This window comes from Arachis hypogaea, chromosome 18 (assembly GCF_003086295.3).
Source record: "Arachis hypogaea cultivar Tifrunner chromosome 18, arahy.Tifrunner.gnm2.J5K5, whole genome shotgun sequence".
In the NCBI taxonomy this organism is placed as follows: Eukaryota; Viridiplantae; Streptophyta; class Magnoliopsida; order Fabales; family Fabaceae; genus Arachis; species Arachis hypogaea.
The window spans coordinates 6,627,025-6,647,309 of NC_092053.1; the positions used below are offsets into that span (position 1 = coordinate 6,627,025).

The 20,285-nt window shown below is 31.2% G+C and overlaps 1 protein-coding gene across 2 annotated transcripts; it reads left to right on the plus strand.

Annotated features, from left to right (window-relative positions):
• Positions 1-4,844: 4,844 nt before the first annotated feature.
• Positions 4,845-7,486, plus strand: LOC112771001 (uncharacterized). 2 transcript variants are annotated; one of them, XM_025815535.3, is made up of 3 exons: positions 4,845-5,243; positions 5,598-5,699; positions 7,089-7,486. In XM_025815535.3, the coding sequence occupies exons 1-3, from the start codon at positions 5,211-5,213 to the stop codon at positions 7,254-7,256; spliced, it is 303 nt and encodes a 100-aa protein (XP_025671320.1). In that variant the 5' UTR covers positions 4,845-5,210; the 3' UTR covers positions 7,257-7,486. The 2 variants fall into 2 exon arrangements, with proteins under 2 accessions (XP_025671320.1, XP_025671319.1); XM_025815534.3 differs by having other exon boundaries at positions 4,846-5,243; positions 5,509-5,699.
• The last annotated feature ends 12,799 nt before the right edge of the window (positions 7,487-20,285 follow it).

Below are 20,285 nucleotides of genomic sequence, written 5' to 3' on the forward strand. Positions count from 1 at the left end.
GACAAGATGGTCCTTTCAGTCACACAAGAGAATGGATAAGGACTGTGTTATTATTTTCTAATAGTCAGGGGACGCCAGGTCCTTTGCTAGATGATTAGGGACTAAATATTTTAATAGTAGAGTTACACGTAGAGACTAAATATTCTTTTTAGATTTTTAGAAGTGATATTTGTTTCATTCAAATGTTCATGATATGACGAATTAATTTTAATTTAATTTTACGTATTTTAATTTTGTCTATTTAGTTACTAATTTGAATTTTATGTCAGAAAATTTAGAGTTTTCTTTATTTAACCTAAAATTGAGTGAGTTTCTTCGATTTAATTTCTAAACCAGTGAACAAATTAGATTGATGCATTTCTTTCTCGTTGCATCAAGAAATTGAATAAAAAAACAACTGATTCTCTTTATATTCATTTCTTGATGCAACAAGAAAGAAATACCTCAATCTAATTTGTTCACTGGTTTGAAAATTAAATCGAAGAAACTCAATCAACTTTAGGTTAAATAAAGAAAATTCTAAATCCTCTGACATAAAATTCAAATTAGTAACTAAATAAACAAAATTAAAATACGTAAAATTAAATTAAAATTAATTCGTCATATCACGAACATTTGAATGAAACAAATATCACTTCTAAAAATTTAAAAAGAATATTTAGTCTCTACGTGTAACCCTACTATTAAAATTATGGTTGATGAATTTAATTCCACTAATAAGAAAAATAGTTTAATTTTTTTAGAAAAAGGTGTATGGAATAATAATCTTGGACTAACTTTTTTTTATTTAGGTTCAACAATATAGAACATACATGTCATTCTTAAAACCCTGAATCCAAGACATAATAATGCTTAATCAACCCAAATAATTATCACTTTTATGTTAAGTCTCGTTGTTAATGATTTTGTGCTATCTATTAAGTTTAACGTTGTTTGCTCTCCGTCCACATGTAAAATATGGCAAAATGCATTAGATGCAAAACTTAAAACAATGCTTTTTTTTTATTTATTTTTTAATTTTAAGTAAAATCCCTCCCCGGTTCCATCACCATTAGAAAATAACAACACGGTCCTTATCCATTCTCTCCGTGTAATCGAAAGGACCCTCTTAACCGGAAGTACCGGTAAGAGGGTCTTTTTGGTCACACGGAAAGAATGGTTAAGGACCGCGTTGTTAATTTCTAATGGTGAGAGAGCGCCAGGTCAATTTCGTAAATAGTTAGGGACCGGAGAGGGGTTTTACTCGTAGAAATATTAGTTGGAGTTTATTAGCCATGACTTGGTGATTAAAAAAATAGCATATTCAAATGTACAAATAAACATCATGTGTAATAATATCATTTAAGTGAAGTTCATAATACAATATGAGTTTAGAGTAACAGTTTTTGCTTATTCTCTATTAAGAGAATATAATTAAGAGTAGAGTTATATCTTATTTTTATTATGTTTTTTTTTTATATATCTTATTGTTATTATGTTTTTTTTTAATATGTTATATTATTATTGAAAAAAAAATTATAATAAGATTATGTTATATTGTTGTTGAAGTGTTTATATAAGTGAGTTATTTTAGACAAAATCAACTTTATTTATATTTTAAAAATGTATATTTTGTTTTAAAAAAAAACAAGGTATAGATGATGATTGAAAAATTTCAATAGAATAATTTTAACTTATGCAAAATTATTGAACAAGTCAAATACTCAAAAGAAAAAGTATAAAGAGACTAGGAGAATACTAAATAATGTGAATAATAGAATAAAAAATTAAAATTAAAATTACAAATTAAATTATTAATTAATTATTTTTAATTTCAAATTTTGGATTTTGAAAAATAAGGATTTGCAATTAAACAAAATTACAATTAGTATAGTTACTCTTAATATTACGCCAACTTCCATTCTCCATTTGCAATCACCGGTCCGCCGAGTCACCCTGGCACTGCTACACTTCCCCGCTGTCCGGACCGACGCCAGTCACGCCACCCAGCCTCCCGCCGACGCTGTCCAGCCTCTCCTCGTCCCGTTTGTGCTCCGTTGCAATGTGAGATCGCGCGCAGCCCCATGCATCCTCCTTTCCGCTGTCCACCCGCCGCCGGCCGTGTAGATCCCATAGCAGCGTTGTTGAGTTAAGAAATTAACTAAATTAATTAGTGATGGCAAACATTATTTTTGGGTAAAATAAATAATTAGTGTTGAGTGTTAATAATGATATGTTGCTAATTATTTATTAAACATTGCAGGCCAAGACTTTGTCTAGCAGCCCAAAATGGAATAAAAATAAAACATCAAGGCTAATGGGTTGGTTAGTCAACTGGAGCCCAAAAGAAACAAAACCAAAGAAACCAACGGGCTGAATATGAAGAAAGCCAACCCAAGCCCGAGATGCTTACCCAAGCTGATCCCACCAAGCTTCTCATACAAGATTGAAGTCTTCACTCTCTTTTATTGCTTCGGTCAGCAACAAAACATTAGAAAGAGAGTTGCGTTCCTCCTGCTACTTTTATCAGAGAAAAAAGAAAGAGAAAGCTTAATCATAAAGCAAAGATCTAATCACCCATCAAGTTGAGTTAGAAATTAAAAGGTGATTTATTTCCATTTGTATGCAACTTACTTTCTTCACTTCATCTCAAATCTTCTGCTTTACCATTTTTGGTTAAATGAAGAAAGAAGTATTTGATCTCTGCTGCTGTAAATCAATGGTTCACAAAGTTTCTTGGAGCCAAAGCACATTATTAATGGTTCGGATTTGGGTTTACCACTGAACAACTTTCTTTTTGCTACTCAAATGTCTTCGGTCAAGCAAAAATGAGACAGCTTGAAAATTCCTAATTTGGGAAAAATGAAGAAAGCAATCTTTGTTCACCACTGTTGTACATCAATGGTCAAGATTGTTTTTTGGGGACCAAGAAGTATCTCAAGGGTTCAGATCTGGGTTCACTATTGAAAATAATTTTCTTTGCTTCCCTGAGGCTCTCGGTCAAGAAAGAAGGTCAGACTCAAACTTCCAATTTGGGGATTAACAGGAAAAAATGTGATGTGGTGTGTGAGTGAAGCACACAGCTCGAGGATTAACCTCGGAGAGAGAAACCCAGCAACATGCAAGGAGATAAAAGAAGATTTTCTGTTCATTCAGAGGTAAGGAGAGGAAACCAGAGTTTGGTGAGTTGTGCTCTGTAAAGAGTTCCCTGTGAAGTTCCTCTACTTGGATAATGCTTTCTATCAAAGAAGCATTCGGCCAATACTGAAGAACAGAATCAGAGGTTTGCAAAGCTGGTTTTTCACATAGCAAAGAGGCTGTTGATGAAGTCAATCTCCTTCATGTTTTACAGATTGTGATGTACTTTTTTATGTTTATATTTCTGTAATTTCTTGTGAGAAAAGGCATTGTGAGAAAGCTAAAGTAAAAGCCATGAGTGGAAAAAGGTTGAGTGATACACTTGAGAGAAAAGCCTAGAGTTATTTTCTGATTTCTTTAGGTATGTCTATGTCTTGTATCTTGTACCTGTGAGGTATCCCTTTCTTAGTTAGGTTAGCACTATGAGTGAATAGTTAGGTTAGAACTTGAGTGTGAAAGGATTGGGTCAATCCTGTGGAATTTGTGTATGTAATACTGTTAACTATAGTGAAAATTCTTCCATAGTTGTGGAGGAGACTGGACGTAGGTTGCATAGCACAAGGCAACCGAACCAGGATATATGCTGGTGTTAGCTTTTCTCTTCTCTGCTGTGTTCTGTTTTCTGATATTCATGAGACAAAAATAAATTGTCTCATAAATTTTCGTTGCTGAGTTCAAACAGAATCGGAATTCAAAGTTTGTTTTAGAGGGTCATAACAGCAACTTAAAAGAAAGGCATAGATTCAACCCCCATTCTCTAAGCCTACCACAACCTTCAAGCGTCATCGTGCGCGGTAGTGTCTTCGACGTCTAACGCCATATGTTACTACATTTTCATACATGCATAACAGTCACATGCACGTAAATGGAGTCTAACTTGGATGAGCTGCTTTGTGATGCCCCATCGTCATTCACCAACGACAATTTCTCTCATTCACATGTAGTTACTAATGGATAATAAGCTAAATGTTCTGTTCATTAGGTATGCGGATGGTTAGTCTAATATTTATGTAGCTTGTTTGATTAAGTAGTTACTAGTAACATATGTCGGATGTTCAATTCAATAGATATGCATATTGTTATGTTGATTCTTAATTTGATACTTATTCCTTTTGATTCGGTTTACTCATGCACAGTTAACAATAATTGGATGTTTAATTCATTAGGTATGTGAATGGTTATCCTAATGTTAGAATTTAGAAGATAATTTGAGGGTGAATTACTTTTTTATTTTATTGGGCTAATTTTAGAACTTATTGTTTACAAAAAATCATTATCTACTTTTTTTTTTTACCAAAGATAGGAGACTTGAACCCGCAACCTCTTAGTTGAGTATGGGGAGACTATGCCATTTGAGCTATTACTCATTGGCAAATTATTATCTACTTAGTAAAATTGATTTTATTAAATTTTTAATTAAATTTGTATAATTTAAAAATTTATAATTAATTTTTATATTAGATAAATAATTTAATTAAAATAATTAATTTTTCAAGTGAAAATTAGATAAGCATAAGAATAAAAAGAATATCATATGTTAACATCTATGTTTTTAGAAAATTAAAAATAGTATTTATATATTAAAATTAATTACTAAAATTAATTATTAATATATTTGATATATAAAAAATATTTTAATTTAGTTTTAATATATATTTTATATTAATGATTTATTTTAGTGATTAATTTACATGTTCATACAATATTCTTGTTATAGAATTGACCTTTACCTTTACTTTACTCTCTTGGGGTATTGCCCTGGAGGGTGCGCAGCTAATCACAATAAGCCTTCGTCTCCCAAAGTTACCACTGTAAATTGGTCAGCAGCTATACGGAAAGAAGAAGAAAAAGAAGCAGCTCAAACTTCTTGCTCCTTGTTGTTCCTTACTTACGTTTCTCATCTTCCCAATCCCTAAAACCCTAAATTACTACCCAGAATCCCCTTTCCGTTTTCCTCAATCACCTCTAACTGTTTCCATTCCCATTTCCGATATTCCCACAAAACTCGCCTTCTCTCTGCTTCCTTTAATTCTTTTTAGCGCTTTTACAAACCTCTCCCTCACAGGACACAGCACGTAGGTTGCAGATCCATAATGAATTTCGGGTTTTCTCGCTCACATCAATCTGTAAGTTCTTTTCACGCTGATCTCGATTTCTTCCCCTTTAATACCACTTGAGTTTCTCAATACAACCCTAATTTCAACGACCTTTATCTGATTTCGCTCATTGACTTCCTTTGACTTGTCCATTTTCAATTTGGGATTTTTAGCTACTTATATTGTACATAAGCATAACTATGTAAGAATTCCCAAATTTCCCATTCTAATTTCAGGAAGAAGCAACTGAAGTAATTACTATTGTTTTGGTGTTTCTTTATTTAATGTTAAGCAGGTGTTTAGCGTGTAATTAGCTAATTGGGAATCATGTCGAGGCCCATGTTGCTTGTTTTTCTGCTGCTTATACTCATAATCACTTCGCAGTTCGAGTGGAAGCAACAGCTAGTGGCCGATGTTGACTCAAATACCGCTCTATCTCAAAAGCAGCATCAGATTACAAAGGGTGAAGAAACTGTAAAGGAGAAGGTGTTGTTTTGGTTTATCCCCATTCTCCACGTTGTTTGGTTTTTGTGCATCTCTGTTTTATAATTTGTAGTATTTTAGCTATGATCCAGTATCTCTTTGGTGTGTTGTTGTTCTAAGTCTGTTAGGTTGCACTTTGATTCAAGATGCGTGTTATCAACTTATCTTACAACAGAGAGAGGGGGGCGGGGATAAGACTAGATTGTAGTTGTTTTTTTTTTGTTGATGATGATGATTGTAGGTCTTGCAATTATCAAACAGATAGATAGTTACGAGTTTCTACACTTGCTTTTCCTAGTTACCATTGTTCCTTAGCGGGCTGAGTGCATGTGCTCATATGTTACCCTCGATCCGTTTAATTCTTCCTTATATGAGTTTTACAAAGTCTGTGCTCCATCTTCATTACCTTGTTTAAAGAGAAGAAAAATGACGCGTAGCAAGTAGTGTTAGTAGGTTAAGTATATTAGTTAATTGTAACAAGGGAATACAAGTCCTATACTGTTTAGGATAGTGAACTTTGTGTTATGTATTAGTCTCACATTGCGTAAAAAACATTCATGCTGCTAAGTTAGGACATAGGAAACTCGATAGGCCGTGCACCAAAAGTTTATGAATTTGTTGACAAGAAGATAACTTTTGCCGTTCTGGCAAGACTGGCCGCACTGGTGGAAGCTATATTTTGCTTAGGTTACCATAGATAGCAAGGTTTTTTTGTGGGGTCGGGGTTAATGTCTTTGGTTTGAATCTCATGATTGTTGGTTATTGCTTCCTTAAACAATGAAATTAATGGGAAAGGGGGAGGTAATTTATTATGAATAACCATTTTTTAGCTCGTTAGCTTAACAAATTGCTTTATATATGTAAGATAAGAAATTGTGTTGTTGCCCCTTCGGTCTTCTTTGCTTATAGCTGATAAAATCTATTCACATAAGCTTAGAAGATATTCTTCTAGTTGTATAATATATTGCTTTGATTGGCATCTCTCTGCATATTGGATATTGTTTTGAGTGAACATATGGACTTGTAGAAGACCATAGTAAACCACTAGGTTTCTTTTTTTCCGAAAGCATAGTAAACCATTAGTTAGCTGTTTGAATGTTGATTAGTTATGTGATATGTTTGGGAACCATTAATGACGTTGCTTAGTGGTACATACATTTTGTCTCTCACCAACAATGACATAGTCTGAGTTTATGGTGGCTATACTAGTTCCTTTAAAGTTTAAACTAATCATAGTAGCACTGTTAAATGTTTACCTAATCGCATACCTTCTAGCTTTTCTTCTCCATGTTTTATTCTATGTAACTCTAATATTTACTCATAAAATTATCTGGTGTAGCCATTCTATCTATTATTTACAAAGTTTTCTTTTAATGGTTGTTGCTTCTGCAGATCATTTTAGTACAAGAAAAGAATATTCGAAGACTGAACGAGCTTGTGCGGCATCTCCAGGAACAACTGCAGCAGTGTAGAGGAAGCAATGGAACTACAAATGGCACTGCAAGCCCTCTAGCAGAGCGGATTCTGGAGTTCGAGCGACAACAGATTTTAGAGGATTAAACAAAATGTGGCAAGTATATTCATGGTGTTCGTCTTTCTGCCCCATTTGTAAAGTTGTATCTTATAATTCGTTGCAAGGGAATGTTGTAAAAGATTTGCTCCCTGTATGATTTGCGATTTTGAACTCCATCTCAATGCGATTTCCACATAATCTCATTCAGTGGAAGGTGCAAATTGTTTGAATCATGTGTTAACCGATGAATAACAAAATATGGCTTGGATTACTATGATGATATGATTCCAAGTTCCAACTATTGTCGGCCAAGTAGCTGGAAGCAGGAGATTAAGAAAGCATAAATGTATGATGCGAGTAAAAAGTAGCTATTATTATTTAAACATTTATTATTATTATGGAAAAGTCTCGGGGCCAGCAACTTTGTTAAATTCTGGTCAGCATGTAACCAGCAAAGAAAAGTGAGCCATTGGATGAAATTTTAGACCTATTTCATACCATTAAAACCATTATTGATGGCTATAAATCACAAAGTTGCTGATCCCCTAACATTCTTCTATTATTATTATTATTATTATTATTATTATTATTATTATTATTATTATTATTATTATTATTATTCGGTTAAACTTATGTATTTAAATAACTATTCAACTTGTGAATTTAAAAGTAGTTAATTTTATTAATAGGATAATATATGATTAAACGTCTCTTTAAACTATTTTTACACCGACCATACATGAAAATAAAATTTCTTCCTAAGGGCAAATGCAAAATCGTTTCAGGCTAAACAGGGCATCTGTGAATTGTGACTCTCATTTTTAATGGGATCAATAAAGAAGATTTTTATTTATTATTATTTTGTCTTAAGGTGAAAATTTATATGATTAAATTATTTTTTAATAATTTTTTATGGTCAATTTTATATGAAGATAATTATATATAAATTTTTATTAATAAGATTAATATTTTTTATTTTTTATTTATTATATTCTAAATATTTATAACCATTCAATTCTATTCTTACTGTTAGGTAAAAAGGCATTAATAAAAGTGGTGATATATAAAATATATGTCACATAATAAATTCTAATGATATAACAATTGTGAATAATTAAAGAGGATTTATTTATTTTGGTCTTCAAAAAATTTTATATCAAACACTCTAGTCTTTCATTAAAATTAAAGGTAATGTTAGGTAACCAATAATTTTTTTGAACAATATAAACAATTACCAATTAAATTAAAATACACTATACCTCCAAATTATACACCTAAATCTTAATATTAGAATAATTATCTGCACACCTAGTGAAATGAACATTCGATATATTCATTGTTCACATTGTTTAGTATTTTTATTGTCTACCTATACTTTTTCTAAAATTAATTATTCAATTAGTGCCTAATAATTAATTTCGTTAGTCACTTAGTTCTTTTGTTCCGTCAATTCTAACGGAGGACAAAATAGTCCCTGACAACTCTAACATAGGACAAAATGGTCTCTGAGGCCCTTTGTTCAGAAACGACACTGTTCTCTCCCAAATTTCATCATATTTCGCATAACCCTAATAGTCTAACACTGCAACTTCAAGTTACACAATGCACACTCTGCAACTTCAATATTCACAAGAAGAAAAATTCTCAACTTGTTCTCAACCAATTCATACTAAGAAAACTAATGACTATGTCTCTCAAGTAATTGTCTTCTTCGATGGATCCCATTAATTTAGACAGCAAATCCGATTTGTTAAGACTCGACGTTGTCATCGCCATCTCCCTCATTCTTTGTCCTATCATCTCCATGGTCACATTGGTCACCACTCTGATCGCTTCCTTCAGCTTCTTTTCCAAACCAATGTTCAGTAATCGCTTCAGTTTTCATATGAGCGACGACAACGACATTGCGCACTATACTGATAGCTTGGATGCAAGGTCGAAGCTGTCTGCCAGCTTGGACTCCGGAAGAGAATGAATGAAGCACTCGGGGTTCATTCCAAATGAAAATGTGCATATAATGTCGAAGGAGAATCTTTTCATGATGTCCTAATATCCAGCAATCTATATTACTTGCCGGAGAAGACGTGCCCTTGGGATAGTTGTGGAACTTGGTCTATCTGAGAATGTGATGGACGTTGTCGGGATTGAAAGTGATGCTGTTATCGAGGACGTGGAGTCGTGGAGGTAGATGTTTCTGGTGGGTGAAGTGTGGAGGAGGTGGGACCAGTTACAAAGATTTGAGAAGTGTGTGATTTATGACATGTTGAGATAGGTGCGACACAATACCATGGCGGCTTGGGAGTATTCAAATCCAAACCGATTCAAATTAAGCCGCTCATCCAATTCAATTCAAACCGAAAATCGATTAAAGCCGCATTAATTTAAATTTGATTGGATTTTAATTTTTATAAACCGTTGGATTGGATCGAATTTCGGATCTACTTCTCATAACTGATCCAATCTAATTCAAACCGCACAATATACTATAATATTATTATTTTATTATTATATTTACAATTTTATTATAACATGATTAATTTGTTATATATTTTTATATTATTCATATATGATTATTATTTAATAAACATTTCATGTTCAAAATATGATTTATTTATTTATTTATTTATTTTAACTCACTTATAATTTCATTTCTATTGTTATGGTGTTATTAGTTTTTTAAGATATTATTAAAACTTGTTATGTCATTGTTGGTTATTTAAAATTTGATGATGAGACTTATTTTATATATATATATGTAATTTACAAAACCACAAATTCAATCCAAACCGCCCTACAAATAAAATTAGTGTTCGAATCGAATGAGTTTTTTATTTAAAACCGATCCAAACCATATTGCAAACACCCCTATTATGCTTGATCTTGGAGCTGAAGATGAAGAAGGAAAAAATAGAGAAAAAGATTGTGAAGGTGAAGAAGGAGAATGTGAATGTTAGAGTTATGTGAGATATGATGGAAATTAGGGACAATAGTGTCGTTTTCGAAGAGAGGGGGTTAGAGACTATTTTGTTCCATATTAGAATTGTCATGGATCATTTTATTTTTCGCTAGAGTTGATGGAGTAAAGAACCTAAGTAACTAACGAAATTAATGGTTAGAGATCAATCGAGTAATTAATTTTAGTTGAGAACTAAAGTATCGAGGGATGCTAGGGTACCAACAAATTTTGTGATTTGTAGCGATCAATTAGTCATCATTAGTATTTTTAATTGTGTGAGATTTCATCTAATAATATAGAATTACTCACTTTTTTTATTTATTAAGTACTAATCAAATTTTAATAAAAGTGGTGCCTTTAAACTTTCTCCTAAAATATCTGGGTAAATACTCATAATTAAATTGTGAAAGCTACATCTTCTCACATCCGCAGTCGACACACAACAGGTTACACACTCGATGACCAACAAGTTCTTGCCATTCTGGTAGCTTTGTAAAATCACAGCAATAACTGTTCAACCAATTTATGTACTACGCTTTTTAAAGTATTTAATTTATTTACCTGGTAAAGTAAGTTGCCTAACCAAAAACACAAATTAACATCTACCGTAAGCATTAAAAATAAATTAATATCCACTCTCACCAATGTAAAAATAGGTGACTGCTAGTGCTATTCTTAAACCCAGCACTTACGCACTTTTACTATATTTAGATGGATTAGATAGACGGTGAAAATAAAATTTATTTGTGCACAATTTTATATCTTGCGTAGAAAAGGAAAGACAAAGAACAAAACAAGTTACTGGAGCTCTGGCAGGAGGAAGCATAATTTGTCAGAAGCCATACATGGATGGTTCCCATGCAATCTCCCATATAAAGGGCAAAAGTGTTCAAAATCACCAATCAATTTAATCATAACTATTAAACTAATTTTACAGAATAAAAGATTAATTAAAATTACAAAATTTTGAATTTGATTACATGTTTTCCTTTTCTTTGTTTTGTTTAATCAATGCCATTAATTTGAATGAAGTTTAAATTTCACGGTAACAATATTTTATTTTCTACTTTTATGTATGTTTCTCTTAATATTAGTCACTAACAATTATATATTTGCAATGAAGATTTTTTTTTACCAAAAGATAGGAGACTCGAACCCGCAACCTTTTAATTGAGTACGAGGAGTTTATGCCATTTGAGCTATTACTCATTGGCTGCAATGAAGATTTAATTGAACAACGTAACATAATACATTAATTTTCTTTTCAAAGGTAGTGAATTTCATTAATAATAATACATATTTATACACTGTCATGTTATATATATTTTAAATAATTATATTAGATGTACATTAAAATTAATTATTAATATTAAATATATATTAAAATATAAAATACACATTAAAAATGAGTTAAACTATACTTATATTTATATACTACATACACATATTCATAATAGCTGATTTTAATAATTGATTTTAGTGTATACTTAAAATTTTGGAATTAAAATGAAATCTTAACTATTTTAATACTTGATTAAAATATATCAAAGAACTAAAAAACAAAGAAAAATTTTTAAACACTACTTCAATTAACATTTAACGGTTTTAAGAATGGGATAATTTTTTTTGTTATGGAAGTAAAAGTGGTGATATACCTTAATATTGTAATTTTTGGTGTTTTTTAAAATTGTGGAAAGTACACAAATTTCTGGATTCGATTTCTGTACTTAAAATTTTTTAATTTTTTTTTACCACAAATCGGATGGTCCGATTTCTGTACCTCTACAAATCGGACGGTCCAATTTGTGTACCTCTAGAAATTGGACGGTCCGATTTTTGTACCTCTAATAAATCGGACGGTCTGATTTCTGCTTCTCTAGTTAAACGATTCCACATTTGAGTATAACACCCCAACAATCCACATTTAAAAAAAACACCACTACCACTCCAATATTAAAAATAAAAAGTTCTTTAAGAATCGTCATCCTTCTTTTACTCTCTCTTATATACTATTATTGCTTAGGTCTGGCTCTTTAAGAGGAGTTATCAAATTAAATGTGATTATCATGAAAGATTTGGTACATCAACATTATATATTTGCATTCATCTACAGCATGGCCACCAGTTTTAGAGCCTATATAATTCAGAAACTAACAATCTGCTTTCTTGAATGATCACTAGCTTCAAAAGCAGTAGTTGCGGTTGATGAGTTTTTGATCATGCCAATCTACTCCATTTTAATTAATTAGCAATTCAATGAATTGAGTTGTAAGGTATTTACTGAGTTGGTAACCCAAGTTTAATTTGAACTAACTTTAGCTGCAAATAATTAACATCCTCAATCTATTGATACTCTTCAATCTTCATTCAATAAACCACTTATTTGGATTAGGGTTCTCTCCGTACTATTTTTATTCAAATATTCAAAATATATATCGAAACTTACAAAGAGCTAATTATAATTAAATCTTTTTAAAACACCTAGCTAGCTAACAATAATTATTGTCTAACTGGAATGTTTAATGAGAAAGTCTAGCGGGCGAACATTTTTATTAAAATCTGGTCGGTAGTTAATCAACAAAAGAAAAGTGAGTAATTCTATATTATTATTAGATGAAATTTCACACCATTAAAAATATCAATAATAACTAATTGATAATTACAAATCACAAAATTTGTTGCTGCTGACACTTCTCATGTTTAACTTCTCTAGATCATCTTTTATCTCTAAGTGCACATACAAAGATAAGAGGATTAATTAGTTGTTAGTTGTTATTTATAAAATTATCATGACTGACATTGGTCATATATACTATTTTCAATGTGTGCAAAATATTCTGTTGATTTCATTAATTTTTCTTTTCTTTTGTTTTTGTACTATCTGCGTACTTTATTTATCAAGTTGGAAGTTAATTTCAACACATAAAAGGTAAAACAAGTTTATATATGTTGGAGGGAGTGGATCATTTTTAGTGAAAAAAAAAATTGAATACTGTCTAGTGTTTAATCTAATTTTTTATTGTTTTCTCTCCTATTTAATTTTAGTCCTATTTAAAGAATTAAAGATAAAAAATTATATTTTATTTTCTCAAGTATTTTTTTCACTAGAGAGGATCAATTTCCCAATTAACATATGACTACTCTATGATCAATATTAGTAATTGGAACTTAGAAACAGCACGCAATATGAGCACAAATTGTGGACTAACTAAAAATATAAAGGAAAATTAATACGAGAAACTCAACAAAGACACCTAAGACTTTTTGTATATATGTATGATTATAACTCAACCAAATGTAGGTGCAAATTTTAATTATTTATGATGACAATTCGTATCTTGTCAAACTCTCTAACTGAAGAATGGTCAAATTTCGCAATTTATGGATGATATTGGCCTCAAAACAAAATATCTATTATATTAATGCTTTGATTATTCCTGATTCCAGATGTATATCCCCCGGCCATGTTTTTGTATCATCGTTCACTATATATTATCATCATTCCATAAATACTAAGGAGACTTTTGGTCTATTCTCTCCACTTAACATGTACAATGCTTTAATTAATTAAGATCCGTGATGATGTATAAAAGACTATCGGCATTGTGGAAAAAATATATTGGTATTAATAGAATATCAGATGAATTTTGCTTTATTTATTTACTTACTTTTTCACAAAATGATATTTTAAGAAAAGTATATATATATATATATATATATATGAAAAATATAGGGTACTAATATATTATCTGCTAACTTATTATTAATAATAGTTAGTTATTATATTTTAAATACATATATAAAGAGATACATACAGAAAATATATTGATAAAGATACTTTTATTAAATACAGCCATAAAAAAGACATTTTTATTAGATACATCCACAAAGACATTTTCATTAAACACAGCTATATATGAGTTAGTAGAAGTTGGCAGAAATACTGTTGGTAACGTAACGGGATTATATATATATATATATATATATATATATATATATATATGGAGAGATAGATTTTATCAAAACAAAAGATATTAAATAAGTACTTATAGTAGTAGAAAGGGTTATAAGAAATAAATTAAAATGACGTTATAAATTTTTTCTGTTAATTTTGATCTAACAAAATTTAAAAAGTTTTTAATTTAGTTTTTATCATTAACTTGTTCAAATTTAAATGCATTAAATACTAATATGTTGTCACGTTATCCCATTGTAAACAAAGAAGAGACTTCTAGATCTTTCAAATTTTACTAGATTAGAACTAAGAAATATTATAAAAGTAACTGTTTGAAGTTTGAAGCTTATAATTAGATGAATAATAGCGTGTCAAAATGGGATAAAAAGAAGCATGTTTAGCAATTAATGAAAGGGGTAGCTGGCACACCATAAACTATCATCGTATCTACTGAATACATTGCATTGCGCGTGGTATAATGTTCTTGACATTTACCTTCCATTAAATCTTGTTTCCATATTTCTATGCCCCCATTATTCAATTCAACTATATAACAATCACCGTATGAATCAGAATCACTCACACAAAACCTTCTTCTATTCATATTGTCTTTCCGCAAGCAGGTAAACATCTCAATCAATCAATCAATCTATCTTTCTTTTCTTTGGATGATTGATTACTCATGTTTAATTTTCTTAAGCAGATGAAAGGGGACACAGCAAAGAGTGGTGCAGAGTTGGAACTGAATCTGAAGCTGATGTGTTTCCCAGCATCATCATCAACAACAACAACGGATGAATCATCATCATTGGAATCTTCGAATGCGTCATCAGAGATGTCGTGCGTGTCTTCTTCATCAGAAGAAGCAAAGCCAATGGTGCTGGTAGGTTGTCTTGGGTGCTTGATGTATGTTCTTCTTTCAGGTGCTGATCCCAACCCTAAGTGCCCCAACTGCAACAGTAGGGTCCTTCTTGATATCCTCAAGAACGAGAAGATCAACAACCCAATTCCATAGCTAGCTACCAACTTCAAAAATAAAGTTCATGCATGTATCTCTTTCAGATTATTTTATTTCTCATTTGTTACTGCTTGTTCATTAATAATAGTACCTAGATTATATTTATTTATATTATTTTCTTCCTTGTATCTTGTATTCAATTCTTGTGTATGATGAAGGGAATTGAAGATCAGGAGATTTGATTTATAATATAAACATGATTATATATGCTTTGTTTATTGATCAGAATCATGCGGACCCATCACCCAATTTTGTCTTTTGCATATACAACATGTTTTGTTTAAATTTCTTCCAAAATTTCCCTCAATATGTTTTACAAGGCCTTTTATCAGATCAAAGGAGTAGTTGTAGTGCCGTATGGTAAATTAAATAGAATAAGTATTGGGAGCCAATAGCCTAACCATATAATGTGTACAATGGAAGTTTAGGAAGTATTAGAGATATGACCATTAGTGTTATATTGTCCTGTCAAGTTACGCTTTTGGGATGAGTGGTTTTATGATATAGTATTAGAATTCTAGATACAAAAGGTCAAGAGTTCGATCCTTGGTGAATTCCAAAATCAGCTTAAGCTTTTGAGAAAAGTGGTTTTATGACATGAGATGTTTATTATTTTGTTAATTATTTACTTAATGTAGAAACTTAATGATGATATAATTTCAACTACTTATAACTTTCATTAAGTCCATATATGATATATGTGTACTAATTGCAAGTCTTTAACTGTTATTGTATTGTTATGAATTTCTTATATATCTCTCTCTATTATTTTGTTTTTGTTGATGATTGTTTATCTTCATCACTTTTTGGCATGGATATTGAATACCTGCAAACTAGTTTAAAAGATATAGTTTAGAATCAAGTTTTGAAAGGTTTGAAAAATCACTCTAGCTACCTCTCTTCCTTATTACTTACTGTTTTGTAAAGGTAGTTTTTGCCGTTACTAAATTTGTCCAATAACAAAGTATAATTCGATTTTATTAGAGCAATCATAAGTCATAAGTATCAATTATTTTAATTTAATAATGTCATCTTTTTTTTTTTAATAAATTTATGCAAACATACAATACAAAATATTATGTATAGAATAATATTATTAAAAATAGGAATAACTATATCATTTTCTTTTATTATATTTTTTAAGGATTAAAATTTTAATTATTTTCAAGTCTCTTAATAAAAAATTGTATGATCCAATTCCAATTATCTAATTGATTTTTATATGTGCTTCTTTTTCAAACTCATCTAACTAACTTAACTCCTGCTACTTAAAATTTGTTTCCTTTGTTTTTCTATGACATAGAAGCAGACTAATTAAGAAATAAAAAAAAAATTATTTATTTATTATGGTTTTTAATTTCATAAAGATGGTTGGCGGACGGCCAAGTTAATTGTTGGATGTTTCCTTTCACTTGAAAACAAAGAACGAAGTTGCATCACTAATAACTTCAGGTTTATGCATGCACACTATAATCATGTTGTTAATCCCCATTTAGTTATTTTATATATGCACTTTGCAATATATATACTTTAAAATATTACCACTACCTAAAGTTGAAGTTGACATTTTCTTCATAAGAAGAACAAACTGCACGTGCCCATATTGCAAATACTCCAGTTGAGTCTTCATAAGAATATTTAATTTGAGGTTGGTCGTTGAAACCATGCGTTGAATTAATTAATAAATAATACGAGTACTTTGCTGAGTCGGCAAATCTTTTTTTTTTAATCTCATAAATTAATAAAGCATATATCCTATCTCTAAAACAACACAAAATAATTACAATCACTGGGATTAATATATTCTCTTAGAATCTGTTATATAACTGTCGCATATTCTAGCTAAAACCTACCAGACTCAAATTTGTTATTACTAAATATTCTTAGGCTTGTGTTTTTTGTTGTCATAAGATTTATAAATAGTACAAATAAGTGAATAACTTAAATAATATTCAAAATTATATTTTCTAACTCCATTTTTCCAATAGTAATGAAAAAACAATTCATAGAATTGGGCTTGTTCTATATCATGATGAAGCCAAGTGGGGTACCCTTTACGTATATCATATGGATAGATATTTGACACAACATGATTCATTTCATGGTATCTAAATTTAGGCAAGGTTATCATGTGTGTTAAAAATGAATAATCAACCACTTGGTCGCCGCCTTTTCTATAATCCTATCATATTACTATTTTATAATAAGAGCAATTTCTGTAATACAATAATGGGATTGCTGGCACGCACGCGTAAATCGTGCTAGCCATTCTTCTTTTTCTAATACAAATCAGTGAAATCACTGCCACCGTGTAGGTAAACAATAAGTATTAATTACCTATTATTTTGCATCAGAATTTTGAATTTAATCCCACTATGTGTATATTAAAATTAATTATTAAAATAAAATATATTAAAATATAAAATATATATTAAAAAAATTAAATTATATATATATATTTAAATATAAATATATAATAATTTATTTTAATAATTAATTTTAGTGTAAAAATAATATTTTTAATAAATTATCAGACAAGAGTTTCATACATTCCCTTTATTATGGAGGCTAAGCAACATTCCAGTATAAAATAAAAACTACAATTAGCAACGTTAAATTGAATGCAAATTTACGGGGCATGCATGTATAGGATGACGTCTCAAGAAATTTCAAGAATATATGCGTGTACACATACAGATAAAATAAGAGCACCGTTAGGAGACAATAAAATATGTATACAATATATATAATGGGTTAATTTATTAGGCCCAATTAATATTAATAGAGGAAATTAACCCTAATATTATTATGGTTGTTTAATTTAACATACCACACCATTTCTTATATTTTCACTTTTTCCCCAAATTATCCAACCCTTTTGTTTCATCATTCCACCCCCACCCCCTCCCCCCAAACCCAAACCCTCCCAATCTTTGCACACTAACCGCGCAGAACCCAAACCCTCCCCCAATCTTTGCACACACCCAAATTCTTTTGCAACCGAGGAAGGTCACCTCTCAACGCAATAATCCTCATTGTTGGCATCAAGGACGGCGTTCTCTTGGTCCTGAACATCACGCCGTCTCTGCAACCGAGCCGCTGGGCACGACGCCGCCGACCAGGAACACAACGAAGGAGTCCTCACGGACGAACCGAGCAGCAACAGAGTTCTCCTCGCGTGGGCGCCTTCCTCTCCTATCAGCGGAGCAGCCGACCCGGAAAAAAACACCTGCCTGCTCGTCAACAGTTCACCGAAAACACAAAGAACATCATCTCTAGAAGAATCATAACCATCCAATGTAAGTGGCTTTTGTTGTTCATATTTGGATTGGTAATCGATGTTGCATGTTTGAATGTAAATATATTTTGTTGATTAAATCCCTGATGACCCATGGTGAAAAAGCCGTGGTTGCTGTTTATTATAGCAGAGACTGTGGAGTATGTAGTTAGTTTAGGTTCTTGATATGCTTGGTGATTTAATTTTGGCGCGAAAAAGGTCGAAAATATTTGGGATCGTGTTTATATAGCAGTTAAATTTAAATCTTTTTTGTCCCTTCCCGTGTGGACCATGTGCATGCAACGTGACGTAAACTGGCTGACCATTGTTGAAAATGGGTTGATATTTGTTGGATGGTTACTTTAATAGTATATTGGATGGTTATTCTTCAATTTTTTTCCAGTGTCGTCAGTTTCTAATTATTGCTGTTGCTATTGTCACTGCAGCCAAAGAGTTAGCTAAAATTGTTGTTATTAGTTTGTAATAAAGTTAAAATAATTTTTATAACAGACCTGGACCGTTAGATTTTTAAATCCAGACGACAAAATTGCATTTAGGACACTCTAACAAGGTATTATATGCTGTATAGATATAAGAAAAGGGTTGATGCACTTGAGGTGCAACATGTGTGGTATGCTGTTTTGTGCAAACTAAATGTAATTATGGGTTTATTTATTGTATTTTACATCAGTTTCCAATATTGCCATCGTTGTTGATAGATGATGTTAACGCAGGAAGTTTGGGATAATTTGTTTTGATAGACCGTGCATGATATGTGGTTGTTTTTGGTGTGTTTGTAATTGATGGCTGTGATCCTCCTCATGGGTTGTTAGTAACTTGTTTTGTACAATTTGGATGGTCGCTTTGATAGGGTATTGGATGGTTGGGTTGCTATTGTCACTGCAGCCAAATAATTAGCTGAAATTGTTGTTATTGGTTTGTAATAAAGTTAAAATAATTTTCATAACAGGCCTGATCCGTTAGATTTTTAAACCCGGACGACAAAATTGCATTTAGGACACTCTAACAAGATATTATATGCTGTATGGATATAAGGAAAGGATTGATGCACTTGAGGTGCAACTTGTGTGGTATGCTGTTTTGTACAAACTAAATGTGATTATGGGTTTATTTATTGTATTTTACATCAGTTTCTAATATTGGCATCGTTGTTGATAGATGATGTTAACACAGGAAGTTTGGGATAATTTGTTTTGATAGACCGTACATGATATGTGGTTGTTTTTGGTGTGTTTGTAATTGATGGCTGTGCTCCTCCTCATTGGTTGTTAGTAACTTCTTTTGTACAATTTGGATGGTCGCTTTGATAGGGTATTGGATGGTTGGATTACGTATTTGCTGCTATGTCTTCATGAGTCAGTTTTTTATCTCATTCATAGATGGTTACAAAAGGAAAATTGTGAGGTTTGATCTTTATATGAAACAGGCTATAATCTTTGTGGCCAATATTTTCTTATTTTTCTGGATACATAAGAATGTTATTGTTGTGCCATATAGCGTCCAATGATTAAGTTTACATCAATTGGAATTTAATATAATGCTATTATTTACGTTATTTGGCTGCAGTTTACCAGCTTCTTTTGTAAGACTTTACGACTCAGATTGCCGGCTGAATATTGCGTGTGTAAATTATCACGGTGCTCGACTAAACCAATCCCTAAACCGGCCGACGACACACTCAAATGGGTAAAAAGGTATCCCATTATTGATTACATGAATAAATGAACATAGTTCGTTATTTTTTATGAAAATATGATGATCCTTTTTTGTTTTGCTCAACAGAAACTAGTTGAGACACGATGCTCACCCTGCTACATTAACAACTTATTTAACCATTTGGAACGACATA

Excerpts from the sequence above, each read along its gene's own strand:
- LOC112771001 (XM_025815534.3), top strand. The coding sequence starts at position 5,541 with ATGTCGAGGCCCATGTTGCTTGTTTTTCTGCTGCTTATACTCATAATC. Across the intron at positions 5,700-7,088 it reads AAGAAACTGTAAAGGAGAAG|ATCATTTTAGTACAAGAAAA; the intron begins GTGTTGTTTTGG and ends TTGCTTCTGCAG.